Here is a 19,726-nt window from a genome sequence, read left to right on the forward strand (position 1 = left end):
TATACTGATGTGAGAATCATTGAGCCTACTCATTCACATAAAACAATACACTGATTTAAAATTTGTAAGACAGTTTCTCTTCACAAAGCCAGTATGCGAGGAGGCGTGATATCTAATGAATAATGATGAGATAGCACCTGAGATAACAAAAGACTATATAGCTAATAGCCCGCATTAATGAGCTGCATAATGAATGAGATTCAGGTAGGCCTATGCGACAGAGAGCAACAGAGCAAAGGAAATATATATTTTTTGTAGTTTATTTTATTTTAATATAGTCAACAAAGGCCTATTATATTTTAAATCATCAAAAGATTTGACTACACTGCAAAAAAGGCTCTTCTTATTTGGTATTTTTTTTTTGTTTCCAGTCCAAATATTGAAAATGTTTAAATCAAGATTAATTGACTAGATAAGTAAAAATTGCTGAGGGGGAAATCAAAATGAAGTGAGTTTTTGCTTAGTTAGTTAGTTAGTTAGTTAGTTAGTTAGTTAGTTAGTTAGTTAGTTAGTTAGTTAGTTAGTTAGTTAGTTAGTTAGTTAACTTTATTGTCCCCAAGGGGAAATTCTGCTTGGGCACAGTGCAGAGTTGCTTCATAAAGGTAGACCAGATAACTTAAAACAATCTATATTATCTGCCACAACAATTTATGATTTATTAAACCATAATTTATGATTTATTACACCAATTTATTGAAACACAACAATTAATGAGATTAAAACCATGTTTTTACTCCAAACTTACTTTATATCACAAGTCAAATGTTATAAATAGCCAAGCCAACATGGTATAAATAACACAGATACGCCATATATTGTCGCGATTGTGTGTTTATTATCTTCAAACGTGTCTATCTGCATGTTACAGCGATTTCTGGAAGCTGTTTATGTCAATGTCACATGGTATCTTCTTCATGCGTGCTATATATGGACTACATGTGCACGGAGCGCCCTCCGGCTGCCAGTATGAACTGAAAACACAACAGATTGAAATAACACTTCTCTGTATAGAAATTTGACACAGACATATGAGAATCTATCAATATTTCTCCTCATCTGCACACTTTTGAACTTAAAGCCCTGAGGGATGTTGTTTTGTCGTAAGTCTTCATGAGGAGAATAGAGGACTTTTTTATGAATGACATCAGCTGACGCTCATATGACAATCAAAGGTACTGACGCGGTTTTCATATTCATAACTCCTGACACATATTAACAAATTACGGTAACTATATGACTTTGAGAATAAAACAGAGGTCAAAAATGGAAGCTTGAGTCTTAGATCTTTTAAATGATGTATAGTTTGTCAAGGTAATTACTTACATCTGACTAATTTAAACAAAGAAAGCTTCAGTGCCTCCTCGCATAGGTTTTTGCGTTTAATATTCACAGATGCTTACAGAGTAAACTTTGCCTACTTACACACAGAGGTGGATCGTTTCTTTCAGAAATGAACAGCTTGTCATGGAGAATTATTCCAGGATTATTAAATGCGTCTCAAAACGATGTAGCTGAATTAGGAATGCAGCACAGATAATGTGTGTGTGGGCGTCGTCTCCGGAGCCTCAGTATTTGAATCTCAATAGAGCGGTCGCATTAGTGTATAATGAGCGGCTCAGGAATGACTAACATCTCTCTGCTTTCAACCAGATTACATAAACACAGAATATTTGTTTTTGATTTGGTTTACAGTGTTTAAAACCTGACATTTCAGCGTTTCTTTAGACATATGTCTCATGTTTGTGAGACAAGTATTCACTAAGCTAGAGATCATTTTCTGAAGACTATCTGAATGAACGTCTTTGACAGAGAGGCTGCTGATCGCGCATCATGTTTGATTTTTTTAATTTGCAAAAAGCACAACTATTTGTTTTTATTGTGACTGTACACAAAAAAATAGAAACTTAACAGATTATAATGATGTATAACACTTGCCTCAATAATAAAAAACGACAGAGTTATTTGAGTGTCTGATAAGACTCACTTATAAGAAAAAAAGCAAGCCAATCACGCTGGCGCGACGGCCGACTCAAGAGGGTTAAGACCATGCATGTTTTACTTGTGCTGATAAAAGCACTATTTAGCGCTATAAGCATTATCATAATCTTTTTGTTACATAGTAAAAGATAATACTACTCACTTAAAGGGTAACTAAACCCTAAACCAACTTTTTTTAGTTAATGATCTGTAATACTGTGGCTTTATTAATGCTGTTCATTGATTCGAGTAAATGTTTTGACATTTGAGTATAAAGTGTTTTAATTCTATAAAATATGGTGTAAAACCGCCAAAGTGCTGCCCTCTTAAGGTTGAACGGTGGCTACTGCAGTTGAATTTTCCTATTGGACGTTGTGGTACATCGTGACGTAGGATGGTACTTCCAACGGCTCACTATCCGCGCCCCTGGCACGAGCTCACCACGCCCTCAGAAATGTTTCCCCCAATCACATGATGAGAACGGCTTCACTCCAATATGAAGTAGAAACATTATGAATGAAACTGACTTGACACTTGCTTTAACATTGTATTGAAGAAATACGGTTAAATAATGAAGTTGTCAGTACACGTCAGGCTTTTCTTGCGATATTATTGCCGCCCGTCATGTGTACAGATAATTGTCATACATGAGACACGCTTTCAAACCCTGAAACGCAAGTGGTTGCCGCGGACGTGGTAATGAATAACAATACTGTAACGTGCTGGCGTATATAGTCTAACTTATTTGAGGAAATCTGTTTATAATAGGCTTTTAGGTCTGAACTTACTGGTCCTGCGCTGCTGCGCTGATTCAGTTAATTTGAATGAAAATACATTGCATGTATATCAGATATCTGATCTATTTTTAGTGCCATTCCGTGTAAGGATTTGACTGTTCATAGATTAGGTCAGTTCTCTTGCGCGGCTGCTTCACTAGCATCGTCTGCATCGGGAGTTAGCGCAGTTTGAGCCAGCGGCTCGCATTGATAAGGCTCCGGGTTTGTGTCTACAGACAATCCACCCTCCTCCACTTCAGGTGAAGGTAGGAGAAATGACCGCTCTGTTGCAAAGCTGGCGTCACTCCAGTCATTCTCCATCTCTGCGACTCGCGAGTCTGACAGCTGTCAATCAATCCGTCACTGCGGGTCTCAGGTGCACGCCCTCCGCTTACCCCCGCCCTCGGTTCATCCCCTCTGTCTCCGCTGGGCTCTGCCCACTTTTCCAGCATTTTTCAAAATTTGCCAGTGGGTGGAGTTAAGCTCTGAGCTGGGGTTTAGTTACCCTTTAAGCACAGAGAGCCCTCCGTATGCTTTTAGGATCAGGTGTCCTGGCAGACAATGGGTGGTTATACTCATAAACAGAGCTACAAGTTGTGTCCCCCTGAGCAACAAACCTGTGAACTGTTGATCTCTGAAGGCACAGAGACAGTTCTAAGGCTATGGGGGACATTGTAAGCAGAGTGAGCTGTAAAAATCATGCCATTCTACTTAATGAGCTGCATTCATTTAGGATGAAAAGCTGCATTCTTTTATCACAGTAAAACCTTTCTCCCAAACTCCCATCTCTCTTCTAAAAGTCAGAATAAACACACACAGAGACAAAAAAGCTTAAAAAGTGTACAAAAGAGGGGGGAAAAACAAAAAAGAGGAGAAATTGCCTCATTAATTCATCTAGCGTGCTGCCCTGAGCCTTTTCCTTTTGCCTGTGCCCAGCGGGAGCCCTTTTTATCAGGCCAAAGGACACCTTTCACAAGACCATTAGTGAAACAGGGACAGATGCACCCCAGCAAATTCTCCCTGTCATGCAAGTGAGAGTGAAAGAAGAGGATAAATCAGAACCCCACTTGATTCGTCCGGCCAGGCAAAGGTCTGACCTTGAGGCGGTGGGCGGGCCGCCTCCGGAGGACGAGGTGTCAGGCCTGTCATACAGGCACATCCCAAGCCAAAAACTCCCCCTCCAGGTTAATGGCTTTTAGCTGTTGTTATCTGAAAAATGGTAATGGATGGCACCCCAGAAGCTGCAGATGCAATTACTCCCATCAGGATCCTTCTGTTAAATATGATTTGACCAATCAGCATAATTTGGACAGTTACGCATGATGGCCTTAGTAACTGGTTTTGCACCGATCTCACCCAGAGTGGCAAAGTGCACAGCTAATAGTGCACATGCCATTCAACAAATTGACATTTTTATCAGATGGAGACATCAGGACACTGCCAAACTCTGCTCCCAGGGGAGTTCAGGGGTTGAACAGGACTTTCTGCCACAACGACTCTGATTAAACTCCAAGACATTCAAATTACTATAATAAATGTCTCCAATAAATGTTGGCATTGGAAAAGAGTGGTCCACCTGCCATGACACACCAAAATTAAATGCTTAGATGAGGAAACAGCTTTCTTTGGAACACAAATGAGAAGTTTAGCGTACAATAAAAGTGAATGTAACCAAGGGCCATAACAATACTGTATTTCTTACATAAAAATACAATATTTATGGTGCTTTTAGTCATTTTTGTAACTTAACAACCTTGGTCCCCATTCACTTTCATTGTATAGAAAAGAGTGGCAGCAAAATTCTGCTAAATGTCTCTTTTATGAAATAAAGTTTGGAATTACAAGAAGGTGATGGTAGAGTTTTCTTTTTTGGTTAAACTATCCCTTTAGGCTCCTGCTGATGTGAAGACCCATTCCTTCAGTCTTCATCAAACCCAATCCTTCATCGAATCTTCCTTCAGAAACAAAGACCAGGGAAATAACAACACAAAAACTAAGAGGGAGGGGAAAATGGAATGTTATTCTTGTAATATCAAATCAGGGAGATTTCAAGAGACTTATGTTTCGGCTACTGTAGATGAGTCACTGTTTACTGCCATTTACAAACAACATTTTGCTTCAAATTCAACATTGTGCATAACAAATTTGTGTAACCTGTAATTTTAAGTTTCTGTTACACTTTGCATTTGGTTCCATAAACCATATCTTTATAACATTAACCAAAGACTGACTGGCACATAGTTTATTTGTTATTTCTGCCATATGCCTCTAGAGAACACATAACAGGTTTCAGCAGACTGAACCATGTGGCACATGTCATTGATCAGATGTTGTTGTGAAGTCTACGCGTCCTTATTAAGTCTTCCTTTACCCTCTACACCCCAGTTCCTGTAACTCAAGAACCATCAGTTCAGTGAATGATTGCACCCTGGGGCCATACTGACACCTGGTCACAAGAAAACATTGATGAGGGATTCAAAGTTGAAGTCTGAGAGTTGTAAAGGAGAAGGTTACTCACAGATGTAGTAGTATTCATGCCCTGGGCGAAACTCAAAGCCCAGAGAGAAAGGTGTGAACAGCTGGAACTTCTCTGAGAACTTAAGGGGTCCGTTCGGACTCATTGGGCGGTTGCATTCCCAGCGCTTGAAGCCTTTCATGTGGTGGTTGCAGGTGGTATAGCCATCATAGTTGACCATGAAAAGGATGTAGCGTTCCATGCGCTCCTGAGGAAGATGGTCCTCGTAGTGTGGACAGTAGATGTCTAGATAGTCGTTGATGGCCACCTCCACTGTGTATTCACCATGCAAGAATCTGCAAAATAAACACAAACAACTTACTTGAAATTTACAAAATTGCAAAAGTTTTCACAATGACAGGCCGGAGATTGAGAATATAACATATTTTAACACAAAAATACTTCATCAGACAAAAAAAGAAATTGCTAGTAGCTCCTGTCACTCATCCTGGAGATATTTTCCATGTTCTGTAACAGGATGGGATTGGTCAAGACTTGGTGCTAAAGACCAAACTGACTGGAATGACCAAGCGGAAGTGGATGAGCAGAGATTGACGGGGGTTCAGAGAGAGAAACCCACTTCATTAAGAGTTTTCATATGGTTTAGCTTCAACCCAGCTCTTCTGAAATTAGTTTGCTGGCTAGGGCAATTTAGACACAAATTGAGCACCTGCAGGAAGGTACGACCCAAGACACAGAAATAACAGTCACTTTGCTAGAAACTGGGACTTCATGTGCAGACAAACTACTGTGTGGATATACTGTGCACATCAAAAGCATTTGGACGTTAAAGGGATAGTACACCCAAATATGAAGATTCTGTCATTGTTTACTCATCCTCACATCAATTTACTCAGCCTTTCTCTTTTCTGTGGACACAGAAAAAAAACATGGTTTTGCTTGAAAAGTGAGGTATTATTTTATTTATTTACTGATATTGACTTAACAAAAATGTTTTAAAGGAAGCTCTTTAATCCCATTTTTTTTTGATAGGATCTAGCTTTAGCTAACTACATATCTGATTTTCAACTTACAAGAAAACAGACACAGCAAAACACAAACGTGTGTGTGTGTGTGTGTGTGTGTGTGTGTGTGTGTGTGTACTTGAGTTCTTCAAATCCTCTTTTTCTGTCCACAGTGTGAAGATTACATGAATAAGATCTAACAGCTCCAGCCGAGAGACTCTAATGGTTTGTCACCAGTGTGGTTGACACACCTGCTCCATCCTCCATTTTCCACACCATCAAAGCAGCCCCCTTCACTACAGACACTACAGAACATAAGCCAGCAAACTCAAATCAAGTGTTCACACTACAAGAATCCACACCAAGGCGCTTCATCCAATTTAACAGAATATCAAAGTGAAACAAACACGAGATGAAGAAATGCACTGGGTTAACAAAGGCCTACAAACAAAAGGTCTGTGCCAAAATCTAGTGAGCTGCCTCGCTGCCTACATCCCTACTAAAATGGAAGCTCGTAAATTACAGATTTGAAATATCTTATGCTTTATAAAAAAAAATACAGATGATGAAAAAAGAATGACGCAACATCTACAAAAACTTAATGAGGAATAACCATCATCTAAATAGACCATCATCTATTTTTTAAAACAAAAAGTATTTTTCACAAATATGAATTATTAATTCATAAATATATGCCTTTATTAAGTTTTTAGGAAGTGACACCACATGACATTTCACAGGCTGATCAAACCTTGCCTTGTCGTAAAAAGGTCAAATTATCTGATGTTTCTGTATGCTAGTTGCACCACATTACATTGAAAATGTTTTCCAAATACTAGTAAGCAGTGAATCAGTTTTGTTCAAATTCTTTTTTCTAATAAATAATAAAAGAATATGCTAACTACTTAAGGTTTTCTTTTCAAGAATTTCATTTTTTTCCTTATCATATTAGAACAGTTTTCATCAAAATGTATTTAAATTCAGAATTGAATCATATCTATTTTCAAAATTTCTCTGATCCACCATTTATTTTTCATTAAACTAACCTTCTTCACAAAAACAGTGTTGACTTTCAGAAAAGTCTTTACATTTGGAGCGTTTATGATCCAGAGGCAGGTTTTGGAATAGAACTAAAGACTTTTACAAATTATAAACTCTCCTCCCCCCAAAAGAGCAAAACATGAAACACAAAGAAAATTCAAAAACTTCACTGTCGGCTGTGTGTGTAGTCTATATTAATCAGAACATCACATGTCTAGAGGTCTTTCAGGGGAGAGAGGGCAGAGACAGGTCCAGGGGGTGAGGGGGCAGTAGACGGGGGGTTTGGAGTGAGATTTGGCATAAGATGACAGCTAATCTAGGTCTGGAATTACTGTCAAAGGGCCAAGCTAGGCCAAACACCAGCTGTAGCAGCACATGAAGCTCCTCCAGATGTCTCCTTGTCTTATCATTGTGGTCAAGAGAACAACCTCATTAAAACTGCATGACTTTATCCCTTTCTTAATTTTTTGTCACTTTTTTCTTTGTCCATCAGCAATACTTTAAACCCCCGTGCTTATATAAAAGGCAACATGGACTACATCACTGATGTTGTCCTAGTTTGCCTCGTAGCCAACAAGCTCAATAAAACATAAAAAAAAAAAAAAAAAAAAAAACCTCATGTTCATCTTATAGCACCCTAGCACCTCGATATTTCTCTTCCTGGCCAGGGAAATGCTTCATTCTCTGCGGAGATGTGTGTACTCTGTCTTATTTTCTTCATGTGTGTTTTTGTGTCAGTTCGCCTTTAATCACAGCTTTCCAGTAAATGATATCGAGAGCTCAGCGAAGAGTAATGGAAGCAGAACATCGCCATAGGACCCTCCTGATGTTTACGGAGCTCTAAATTTAATCACTCTGCCATAAAAACATGTGTTAGCGGGCCTTTAATACAAAGTGCGTTATCATTACAACACATTCCATGGGTCAGGCATATCTCTTTCAGATTCATATGGTGCATTACGCCTTAACAAATCGATATCAATGCCCCTTCCTCCCTTTCACTCCCAGATGTTATTAAATCCTGAGGAGTCGGCCAAATGATCCAACACACTGAGGAAACACGTCATTCCCTTTGATTCAAAAGTATCTTGTTATAAAAAATGACCTTACAGCCAGTGGCTTGTGGGTACAGGGTGGCGGAGGGGGGAGATGACAGATGGAAATATCAATAAGTGAGCCCAGAATGTTTAGAGAGAGCTAATGCATGCAGTTAGGTGAGCTTCATCAATCACACTGTATTCACCGGTCTACCTCCTCAAGTCTTCCGAGCACAGTCCTGATCAGACCTCCCTGAACTCCTCTTCCTCCACTGCTACATCAACAGCTGATCTCATATCAGCTCTAAATGAGCTGTATAGTCTCCCTTTCTCAGTGTGATATTTTTATCATGTCAACAATCCAGTTAGAACCCAAAAAAGGTTCTACTGCCTGATGCCAGAAAATAACCTTTTTTGGTTTTTGAAAGCCAAGAAAGAAAGAAAAAAATCACACAACATATCCTCATTTTAGGACAGTGAGATTGGATGGAGAACAAAGTGGGACCTTTGCTAAAGTTTTCTCAGAACTTTCTTCGAAGAAAAAGACCCTCAACATCTCAATAATGTGGGCCTACAATTTATTCCTACAATTATGCCAACAATTGTCTCAGTTGTTTCTGCAATATTTATTTTTAAGGCTGATCAACTTTTCTTCATGAATTTTTTTTCTCCATTAATTTCTTTATTGATGGCTTATAAAATAGCAAGAGAATTTCAGATTTAATTTATTTCTAATGTGTGCCATTGGTGCCACAGGTTTTGCCCTTTCTAGGATGTAATATCGTACGGCCTGTAAGATATTACATCCTAGAAAGTGCAAAACCTGTACTAAGTTTCTTGCAATTCCCATCTGGATGAAATGTATGTGTGCAGAAATCCAACTCTTGATTTTTGGCGCTCTTTGGGCCTTCGGTTCATTCTTTAGCCTCTATCATCCCCACAGGACATCAATTAATCAGACCCAACCACTCTCGTTTGGCGTGTTTAGAAGGAGGGTGACTCTCTGGGTGAACTTTCCTGGCAGTTGCGGTTAAAGAAGGGGTTTGATGTGCTGTGATTTACGGCAGTGTCTGGCCGGCAGAGAGCCTAAGATCCAGATTTCAGAACTTCCTTTAGTAAATGTTTGCCTCTGTGAGATCCTTTTTTCTAGGCCCATAGTAGGATGAATCTTTAATAGAAGAGGTTAAAACCAAGAAAACAGATCAGATAAGACAGAATTCATGATTTATAATGGTATTTAGAGGCTCCTGGTTTGTACAAACAGAGTCGCTTTGACTATTTTAGCCTTTAATGTCTTTCAAGCAATGTTGTGAATTTCAGAATTGGACTAATGAAGTGGAAAAGTGGTTTTGAGTGTTTTATAAATAAAACATCTATATATTTCTACAACCACTGTCGGGCGGGGGTCTACCTCTGTACAACTGGATAAAGACAGTCCAACTGTCTGCAAGGAGAGAGAAATGAGACAACCCTGTTCATCTTTAGAATGCCCTATAATCTAAGCAAAGTCATTCATTATATTGTTCACCACAACTTGCCACAGAGCAGATGCTAAAGTTTGCCAGGCTCTGCCAGGTCAAACAAAAATTATGAGTTTGTGATTTTTTTGTGGAGTTTGGCCCTCATTTAGAAGTTCTTGTTGTTTTGTTTCTGTCCTGAACCTTTAGTTGAGTTGCAGCCAAAGAAAATATGTGTGTTTATTTTGCAATTAACCAATGACCTGGCCATAATAGTTTAGGGCAAACACAGCCAACTAATAACCTGGCACAAGCCTCACACACTTCAATTCTCCTTTAAATGCATCACCACCTCCGGCATGCTGCAGGGCTATATGATGGGCCCGCATGAGTTTCATGCCATTATGTTGAACCAAGGGGGAGGGTGGACGGAGTTTAGCATGAGTGTGTGTTTGTGTGCATGTGCACGAGAATGGCCCTTTGTGCCGACGGCTCTGGGTCTGGAACCCATTTCCACATGCTCAGCTTGGGCTTGGTCTGTGGACTACTTCTCCCCATGTGGAACATGTTTATTGTTCTATGTGTCAGGCAGATGCCGAGACCTCCGTAGCCCCCTCTTCCCTCCACATCTCCCCGCAATCTCTCCTGTTATTCCAACTCTGCTTGAGCAATTTTTCTATCACAGCATTTATGCAAACGTTATCCCAGCTGACGTTCAGCCAGGGCTAAAAACAAACGTTGTCAGGTAGAGGGAGGTTGGGGTGGGAGGTGGTGGTGTGGTGTGTGTGTGTGTGTGGGGGGGGGGGGGGGGGGGGGGGGGGCTTGAAAAAAATAAAACAAACAAAAAAGAAAAAGAATAAGAGAAAAGCCCCAGAGGACAAAATAAATGTACCTGGTGTGAGAGAAAAAGTAATAGTTGTTTTGTGCTCCTTTTTAACCCTTCTATAACACAAAATTATACGTTCAGGTGAGTAGGTCTGTGTGTGCGTAATTTTCCAGGCACTGGAATTTTCCAGGTTCTCTCTTCTTCTCTTCACATGCCGTCCATTTACTTTGGGCTATCGTTAAATAAAAGTGCCCCGTCCTTGCAGCGAAACTACACCCCCTTGTTTAATTATATTTTTATGCATTAGCTTGCTCAGACCTTTTAGTCACTGAAAGACAGTGGGAGAAAATAGAAGTGACCAGTGCAGCCCGACAAATGAAATAACTGCAAACAAATCTGTGTTCTATTATCAAGAGCAGAACAAAAGCCAGAGCAGCTGCGCTGGTATGCTCTCTGACATTGTACTGCAGCTCTAATGGACTGCTAATGGACAATGTTTACACACACAGCGGCTTCACTACCTTAGTTAAGCTACTCTGCATGCTTACATCCTTGTATGTAGGAAGTGCTTATTTATATTATTATTTTTTTTTAAATTTCCAAATTGGGCTTTTCGCCTTTAATCAACCAGAACAGTATAGAAGCAACAGGGAAGAGGGATCAGGAAATGTCCTGAGATGGGTCACCTGTGCATATGTTGTAGCATGAACAATGCCATGCCTCCAACATCCAATTCTTCTGGATGAGGACACAAAATTATTCTGAAACATTCAAATATTCTTATTTATATACAGTGGGGTCTAAAAGTCACTACCATTAGTACAATGCTGTCTAATACTTATAATTCTTTTTAATTATTACTGATAAACAATACTACCATTCTATACTTTTCTAAATAAAGTAAAAATAAAACCCACATGTAAATATAGGCATCACAATTTTATAATGTAACATAATAAAATAGATATTCATTTGGATATTTTATTAAATTATTAACTTTTAGAGATTGAGTCTTGAATGACAAAAATAATCTAAAATGTAAAAGTAGGGTAAAAATTAGCATGCACAATTAAACATCTAATACTGGATGATACCAATAAATAATACCAATATATATTCTAATTTTGGCCAATAAGCGATATATTGTTAAAATGCTTGTATCCCAAAAAAACAATATAAAATATAAGGTTCAGTAGTTAACATTAGTTAACTACATTAGTTAACATGAACTAATATGAACTGCACTTATAAAGCATTTATTTATCTTTGTTAATCTTAATTTCAACATTTACTAATGCATTATTAAAATCTCATTAACATTAGTTAATGCACTGTGAACTAACGTGAACAAACCATGAACAGCTGTATTTTTATTAACAGAGGTGTTGTTCATGGTTACTTCAAGCTAACTAATGCATTAACTAATGTTAACTAATATAACCTTATTGTAAAATGTTACCAATATTTAATATTTATAACTTTTATGTGTTATAAATGTTTCAAAACCCTAAAACTTTACAGGTTTATATCAGATTTTGAATCATAGATTGGTCTTAAGATACACCACTGTATTTATGAGGGGTTTTTTTTTTTCATTTAAATGAACTTTTCTCAAACTTTATGATAAATACTGTTATTAGGAGCTGAGGATGTCTGGCATTTATTTTAAATTTGCACGTTTGGATCTCATCGTCACCACAAGCTCTGACGGCGAGAGTAATGAGGCTTCTGGGATTTAATGAAAGAAACTTCCTCATACCTGCAGATGCCTGTTGAGAAGCCACTCTGCATCCCGTCTTTATCCCTCATCCACCCACCCCCCACCCCCCTCCAAACATACACTGCCTAAAACAATGCACACCGTTCCACCTTCGACAGCCACAACACTTAAAACACCACAAACCACCCACCACACTCACAGACTTCCTACAACACACACACACTCCCACCCAAAATACATAATCTTCAGAGTGAAGAAACTATTTATTTCCTCCAAAATCCAACAAAAAACAACAATCTATCTGCAGGGTTTCGGAAGTAGGGAAAAAACACACATTTGTAGGCCTGTGTGTGAACGAGAGAAACAGCAGTAGTTTGTGCAGTAGCAGCAGTAGTTCCTGGCTCGTAATGGCAGACGAGAGAGTAATCAGAGAGATTAAAAGGGAATTTTCTGGCACACACACCTTGAAAACAAGGTTTAAATGAAGAACAAACACACATGTACCTTCATCACACAATACACTGAAAAAACATTTTTTCACTCAGAAGTTGCTCAATTTCACAAATAATTAGAAACAGCAAGTAACACATTGAATTAAACATGACATTACAGTGTACCTCCACAAGTCTAACTTTCTAAGTTTATTATAGTAAGTAAGTAAGTAACATTTATTTGTATAGCACATTTCACAGATAAAAATCACAAAGTGCTTCACAACAGTACAGTACCTAATCAAACAAGTAACAAAAACAATAAATAGATAAGAAAAATAAACAGAAATGCACAAAAGACAGACCTAACCACCCTACAGTCTAGGTGAAAGCCTCTTTAAATAGAAGAGTTTTCAACTGTGTTTTAAAATGTTCCACTGAGTCGAGGCAGCGCAAGGAAGGAGGCAATGCATTCCACAGCCTAGTTAATTATAATTACCAACACAATTCATAAGAGTTAATATTTATTTATATAAAAGGTTACAAACATATATTGTACAAAATGTATACTGTACACACACACACACAGACACACACACACATATATAGTATGCACATACCGATCAGGCATTATGATCTAATATTGTGTTGGTCCCCCTTTTGCTGCCAAAACAGCCCTGACCTGTCGAGGCAGGGACTCCACTAGACCCCTGAAGGTGTGCTCTGGTATCTGGCACCAAGATGTTAGCAGCAGATCCTTTAAGTCATGTAAGTTGTGAGGTGGGGCCTCCATGGTTCAGACTTGTTTGTTCAGCACATGCCACAGATGCTCGACTGAATTGAGATCTGAGGAATTTAGAGGCCAAGTCAGCACCTCAAACTCGTTGTGCTCCACAAACCATTCCTAAACAATTTTTGCCTATCCCACCCACTAACAGGTGCCATGATGAAGAGATAGTCAGTGTTATTCACTTCACCTTCACCGGTCATAATGTTCATTCATATATATATATAGTAATAATAATAAATCGTAATAAAATAAATCGTCAATAATGATAAAACTGAACAGGATTGAGGGCCCTATTTTAACGATCTGAAACGCAAGTGTCAAAACGCGAAGCGCAAGTAACTTTGTGGGCGGGTCTCGGCGCTGTTGCTATTTTCCCGGCGGGATAAATGGCTCTTGCGCCCGGCGCAAATCTAAAATGGGTTGGTCTGAAGTAGCTTCATTATTCATAGGTGTGGTTTGGGCGTAACGTGAATAAACCAATCCGAGCGTCATCCAACATTCCCTTTAAAAGCAGGTGCGCAAGTTCCATTATGGATTGCTATTATTATGGCGTATTTACCAGGCGCACGCCAGGAGCGGTTCACAGCCGAGGAGACTGATGTTCTTTTAAGAGCAGTGAAAGACAGAGAAGTGAAGTTGTAATGTTGTACATTATGGTAAAGGTGATTTCACAGTCTTTTTTTTTTCAGTCTTTCAGTTTTTTCAGTTTTTCAGTCGATTTTTGTTCCTGGTTCTTGACGGACAAACCAATTTGTCAGATGTCCTTATATACATATATGTCTTGCCACTATTGGGCAAACAGGTCTTATCCTTAATTATTACAATTAGCCTGAATCATTTGTAAGCTAGATTTATGCCTATTTTTTCACATCTTCGTGGCACACCACAATGATTTCCGTCATATGACGGATGAAGATGAAGATATCTCATGTGTTAATATTTTTTTAGTGTAACAATTTATGATTTGCAAAAATAACTTGCATCTGTGTAGATTACATGAGCAAAGTGTATGCGCGTTGTGCACGCTATACATTATGGTCAAGCATGCGCCCTTAAAATAGCATAATGAACAACGCGCAACGCGCCACTGACTTTAGACTAGGTTTTTTCTGGTCAGTGGCGCAATTGTTTAATGAAACAGCAAAATAGCACCAGGGATTGTTTGCGCCGGAACACGCCTCCTTTTTTGCGCTGAACCGCCCAGGGAGCGCAAGTGCATTCACTAGTTTAGCGACGTGCTTCTGTGGAGGGAAAAGCGCGCTTTGCGCGGGTGCAAAATAGGAATGACACATGCGTCGGTGTACAAAGTCAATTGCGCTGGGTGCAAGATAGGGCCCTGAATCTTAAATCATCACTAATTCTAAAAGTATCCTATAAGCAGAGATATTTTAATCAAATATAACTCACATTCACCCACTTGACTATATGTAAAAACAGAAAAGTGTTGAGCCATGATCTGGTGTTCTCGGCTCTGTTATCACTTAAATAATTCTTAAAGCTGGCTTTGACTGGCTTTCCCTGCTTATTTGAGCAGTCATAGCACTGGAATCACTGGTAACAAAAAAATTTAAATTAAAAAGTTTTATAATTATTATTATTTAAGAAATGTTAAGTGTGTTTTGTATCAGCAAGGATGCATTCAATTAATCAAAAGTGACAGAAAGGACATTTATAACGTTACAAAAGATTTATATTTAAAATAAATGGTGTTCTGAAAGAATCTGAAAGAATTTTTGAGAGAAAATGTATAATTGTCCACAAGAATCTAAAGCAGCAAAATTGTTGTCAACATTGATAATAACAAAGCACCAATTAAATCAGCATATTAGATTTTTGAAGGATCATGTGACACTGACAAATGGAAATTCAGCTTTGTCATCACAGAAATAAATTACATATTAAAATATTAAATATATTAAAGTAAAAATTTTAGGAGGCTTTTTTATTTTTTTTACGAATATTTCACAATACTAATACTGTATCTTTAACTTATTTTTGACAAATAAATGCAGCCTTAGTGAGCAGAAGTGACTTCTTTTAAAATAATTAAAAAAATCTTACTTAAACTTTTGAATGGTAGTGTACAAATATATTCTGAAAACATTTGAACAGGTGAAACAAGGAAAACGTACAGAGAGGTTGAGTGCAGTGTTAACCCTTTTTACCTCAGCCATATGTTATTACTTTCAGGTTGAATAAAATGTGGATTTCATGGCATAGTACCAGATTACTGCGATTAAAGGGAATGAAATCCATTTTCTTTGCATGTTACATCCTCTAGGGGGCTGCTGGGATCTGCGCTGTGTGATTGTGAGTGCTTTTCGCCACAGTGTGATAACATGCTGTTTTTCTCATCATGGGGTGAGTAAACACCTGTCTTAGAAAATACACCATCGCAAACAAACAAACAAGAGAGCTGCGAGATGCTCGGCAAGTGGGGCACGCTCATGCGTACTGACGCGTGTACACATGCATGTAAAACTAAACACATATGCACACAACCCTGTAAACCTTACACAACCACACACACACACGTTGTGTTTTTCCTGTTTTATGGGGACTTTCCATAGACATAATGAATTTGCCTTGTACCTCCTTGTCCAATACCTGAACCACACACACTCTAATGCCCTCCGCCTAATTGTCACTCCCATAACAAACACAAAAAAGAGTTTGAGAACTGCTCTCAGGTTTCAGCCTCTCACCGTAAAAAAAAGGGCTGGGTTTGTCAGAGGGCATCAAACAGAAAGTGATGGTAATGCCATGCACTTTAAAGCTAAGTGTATCACTCGTCCCACTCTCCCTGACCTGCCCTCTTTGTCTTTTTTAACACCATTAGCAAAGTGCAGTGTAATAACGTTATAAGCCCACCCCCGGCCCACAGGAGAAGGATTGGGTGACGGACTCTCATCTACTCGCCGCTCTCATCTTGCCCGGCTTCTTTTAAAAGGGCTTGATGTATTCTTTTCTTTCTCGCCATTTCCTCACCGTAGCCCCACTCAGTCAAACATCTTGCATTGAATCCTTTCCCCTAAAAGCACTAACCAATGTTCTCCATGCTTTTCTTGAGAAGAACGTTTTTAAAAAGATCCTCAACATGAAGTGCTAACCCATAAATGAACTAGTTTTGTTAAGAAAGAGACGTGTGTTGGTTGTGGGCTTACAGAATGTCTGCTTTCGCTAACAAAGTAAAATGAGGCAAAACAGCAGGAAACATGATAAACCAAACAATGTGTTTTTGTATGCATGTATATGCATGAGAGAGATTATACCAAAGAATCTTATATATATATATATATATATGAAGAGTTTCGTTGCAAAACGAGATATATCCATTTTGAGAAATGTTGGTTATTTGACATTATTATTTAAGACATCAACAGTCAAGTTCATTCACAATTTTTTGTACATTAAACTATTACTTGAGCTCAGTGAAGGCCGGGACACAATATTCTTCAAATCCAGGATATTTTTTATTTCATTTTATGTCCATAAATAAGTCAAAAACCATGCCAAAATGCAACATATTTATCTTAACATTGTCAAACATCTTAAATTGGTTAAAAAAACAATACATCATAAATATATGGAATAGTATATACAAAGATTGATTAATAATAATAAGATTCCGAGTTAGTTTTGGTCAGAACATACACAACATAACGTTTTTTTTTGTTTTTTTTTTGCAAAACGCTATATATCCACCTTAGGCTATATTCTACTACTGTAATACCATTAAGAAAAGCTAGTGAATCAATGTTGTGTGTGTGTGTGTGTGTGTGTGTGTGTGTGTGTGTGTGTGTGTGTGTGTGTGTGTGTGTGTGTGTGTGTGTGTGTGTGTGTGTGTGTGTGTGTGTCGGCATGACAGACCAACATTACTCGCAGTCGCACGATGACAACAATTAATCTTTGGATGTTTTCCCTCCCCTGAATGCCTTGCCCGTTTGTCTTGTCCCTTTGATGATTTTCTTTAGATGCCTTCCTCTTTCTCCCAACAGCAGCTGGAATGACCGGCTCCAATCCGTCATCGAAATCCATAACGTTAGCTTGACTCTGAAGCTTTGATTCTCTGACTGACAGACAGCTGTTGATCAGTGACGTAACATACGTGACTGACAGCTCGCCTACAGTATAAACTGGTAAACGTTTTTTAGTTAGCCTATTGAATCCTCTTTTTAAAAATATGTTTTTTGTTTTGATATTATCGTTAAATCACTGAGCAAACTCGGAGCACTTCACCGGCGGTGACTCTCCCCTCGCGTGACATCCTGAGCTTGCGCGGCATCCTGAACGTTCTATATCGCACTTTGTAAAGAAACTGGGCTGGCGGATATCGCGTTTTGTGAAAAAATACATTTTGTAGTTGGCTTAAAATGTACATTTTCAAATCTTATTAATGGCAGCAATTCACACATAGATTAAGGTACATCTAAACAGTGATTTCCAATAATAAAATCCAAATGTCAAAAAATGGCGTTTATCGCGTTTTGCAACCAAACTCTTCATATATATATATATATATATATATATATATATATATATATATATATATATATATATATATATATAAACATAGGATATTTTTATTTGTTCTACGGATGCCATAAGCAATTAGCAGTTTTGCGACCATTTTGTAAACTTCCATACAAAACGTCTCGGGTTATGACTATAACCCTTGTTCCCCGAGAAGGGGAACGAGACACTGCGTCATCGTGACGACACTTTGGGGAACGCCCCTCGCGTTAAGCGTCTGAAGAAACAGTAGAATCAGCCCAATCCGATTGGTGTTGCGTGATGACGTCGTATGTGACGGCATACCCGGAAGATACAAAGAGACGTCTGAACGAAACAGAGATAGCGCTCTTTGCGATGAAGCGAGCGCTCTGATGATTGGGTGGACACGAGACGCAGTGTCTCGTTCCCCTTCTCGGGGAACAAGGGTTATAGTCATAACCCGAGACGTTCCCCTTCGAGGGAACTCGAACTGCGTCATCGTGACGACACTTTGGGGAACGAGTACCAACTATCCCGCACCAATCATAACCACCCCAGTGTGAAGCTGGAACCAGGCACAACTAGGGGGCGAGCACTCTCGCGCCAGGCGTCTCAGGGAGATGCAGACTATAAAAACGAATGAAGGTGTGAGGAGTGGCCCACCCAGCCGCCTCGCAGATGTCTAGCATCAAGGCCCCAGAAAGGAGGGCTACCGAGGAGGCCATGCTCCTGGTAGAATGGGCCCTCACGGCTAAGGGTGAAGGCAGGTTGCGCACCCGATAAGCCATGGCTATAGCCTGGACAATCCAGTTACTAATCGTCTGTTTTGACGCAGGCAGCCCTTTCTTGGGTGAACCAAAACACACCAACAACTGGTCCGACTTTCTCCACTGAGCAGACTTCTCCAGATAAATCCTCAATGCCCGCACGGGGCAGAGGAGGTGAAGTCTGCTCTCTTCCGCCGTCACGTGAGGTGGAGGATGGAATGCCTGGAGAACCACTGACCTTGCCCTGTTAGATGGCACTTTGGGCACGTAGCCCTGGCTGGGATGCAAGATGGCTTTAACCATGCCAGGGGCAAACTCCAGGCAAGTCGGCGTGACCGCCAAGGCCTGGAGGTCCCCCACTCTCCTCAGAGAAGTGATGGCAAGGAGAAAAGCCACCTTGAAGGTCAGTATTCTCGTCTCAGCCGACTCCAGCGGCTCAAAGGGGGCCTCAGCCAGCCCTTCGAGCACCACTGCCAGGTCCCAGGTTGGGACCCTGGAATGAGCCGCAGGCCTCATCCTCCGAGCCCCACGGAGGAAACGTACAACCAGATGGTGCCTTCCCAACGTCGCATCACCTAAAGGTGCGTGGAAAGCCCCAATGGCAGCCACATACACCTTAAGTGTGGACGGGGAAAGACCGGCGGAGAAGCGGTCTTGAAGGAACTCCAGCACTGAAGCCACTGGGCAGTTAACTGGGTTCACCTGCCGCTCTCTACACCAAGTGGAAAATACATTCCACTTTAGGCTGTACAACCTCCTGGTGGATGGAGCTCTGGAACTGAGTAGGGTCTCCACGACACCTGCCGACAGGCCCTCTGCTAGGAACTGAGCCCCCTCAGGGGCCAGACCCAGAGATCCCATACCTCTGGCCGTGGGTAGAAAATCGTACCCCTGGCCTGAGACAGCAGATCCCTCCTCAGAGGGACCTGC

At 39.8% G+C, this 19,726-nt stretch overlaps 1 protein-coding gene across 1 annotated transcript in view; it reads right to left on the reverse strand.

The window, feature by feature from the left end:
* efna2b (ephrin-A2b) overlaps positions 1 to 19,726 on the reverse strand; it is a 261,482-nt gene that overhangs the window by 49,282 nt on the left and 192,474 nt on the right. The window contains exon 2 of the mRNA XM_079845066.1: positions 5,272 to 5,564. Coding sequence (XP_079701192.1) covers positions 5,272 to 5,564 — 293 coding nt within the window. The remainder of the gene's footprint in view (positions 1 to 5,271; positions 5,565 to 19,726) is intronic.

Source organism: Gobio gobio (assembly GCF_949357685.1).
Source record: "Gobio gobio genome assembly, chromosome: 19".
In the NCBI taxonomy this organism is placed as follows: Eukaryota; Metazoa; Chordata; class Actinopteri; order Cypriniformes; family Gobionidae; genus Gobio; species Gobio gobio.